The sequence below is a fragment of the Mirounga leonina genome, unplaced genomic scaffold, assembly GCF_011800145.1.
Source record: "Mirounga leonina isolate KUSES-001 unplaced genomic scaffold, KU_Mleo_1.0 Mir_91, whole genome shotgun sequence".
Lineage (NCBI taxonomy): Eukaryota > Metazoa > Chordata > Mammalia > Carnivora > Phocidae > Mirounga > Mirounga leonina.
In genome coordinates, this window is record NW_023270839.1 from 20,863,542 (window position 1) to 20,864,764 (window position 1,223).

General features: G+C 39.1%; 1 protein-coding gene across 1 annotated transcript; it reads left to right on the forward strand.

The window, feature by feature from the left end:
• Positions 1 to 201: 201 nt before the first annotated feature.
• Positions 202 to 835, forward strand: LOC118002995 (GTP-binding protein SAR1a-like; the record flags this gene model as incomplete). Its single annotated transcript, XM_034993670.1, has 1 exon — positions 202 to 835. A coding segment is annotated over one exon (606 nt), but the record flags the coding sequence as incomplete, so codon positions are not given.
• Positions 836 to 1,223: the final 388 nt, after the last annotated feature.

The window sequence follows — 1,223 nt, forward strand, 5'->3', positions numbered from 1 at the left end:
TGCAATATGTAAGTGTATCAAATCATTGTGCTGCCTACCCTAAATTTAAATGATCTTATATGTCAATCATATAACAATAAAGCTGGGGTGTTACGCATATCCGGCGAATAGCTGGCAGTCCCTGGTGCTGCTGGGCTATGTGCTGTGAGGGAGGGTCGAAGCTGCCAGCCGCCACCGGAGGAGGACCCTTGGCCATAGTAAGCATTAATAATATCTTTCATCTTTGAATGGATCTACAATGGCTTCAGCAGTGTGCTCCAGTTCCTAGGACTCTACAAGAAATCTGGAAAACTTGTATTTTTGGGTTTGGACAATGCAGGCAAAACCACTCTTCTACACATGCTCAAAGATGACCGATTGGGCCAACATGTTCCAACATTACAGCCGACATCAGAAGAGCTTACAATTGCTGGAATGACATTTACAACTTTTGATCTTGGTGGGCATGAGCAAGCACGTTGGGTTTGGAAAAATTACCTCCCAGCAATTAATGGGATTGTCTTTCTGGTCGACTGTGCAGATCATCCTCGCCTCATGGAATCCAAAGTTGAGCTAAATGCTCTAATGACTGATGAAACAATATCCAATGTGCCAATCCTTATCTTGGGTAACAAGATTGACAGAACAGATGCAATCAGTGAAGAAAAACTCCGTGAGATATTTGGGCTTTATGGACAGACCACAGGAAAGGGGAATGTGACCCTGAAGGAGCTGAATGCCCGCCCCATGGAAGTGTTCATGTGCAGTGTGCTCAAGAGGCAAGGCTATGACGAGGGCTTCCGCTGGCTTTCCCAGTACATTGACTGATGTTTGGACAGTGAAAATAAAAGAGTTTTACTTCTCTGGAAAAATAAACAAATAAATAAATAAAAATAAAGCTGGAAAAAAGTTTGTCTAAAAATTTCCCTTAATCCAATCCATAATGTAATCGTTCTTAATAATATCAAATCTTTCAGGTTGAGTAGAAAAGACTAGATATGCAGAGCATCTTAGCATGATCTTTATATATTATTTCATTAATTGAATATTTTATGTACTTTTTTTATATATAACAAATGATTTTTGGATCCTCACAACTTCATGAAGTCGGTATTATCTCTACAGATAAGAACACTGGGTCTGAAGGAAGCAGGATTAATTTCATTGGCTTTGTCACAATGAAAAGACACTTAGTTAAAAGGTGATTGTATTTTAATGTATCTATTTGGTATTCTTATCTATAC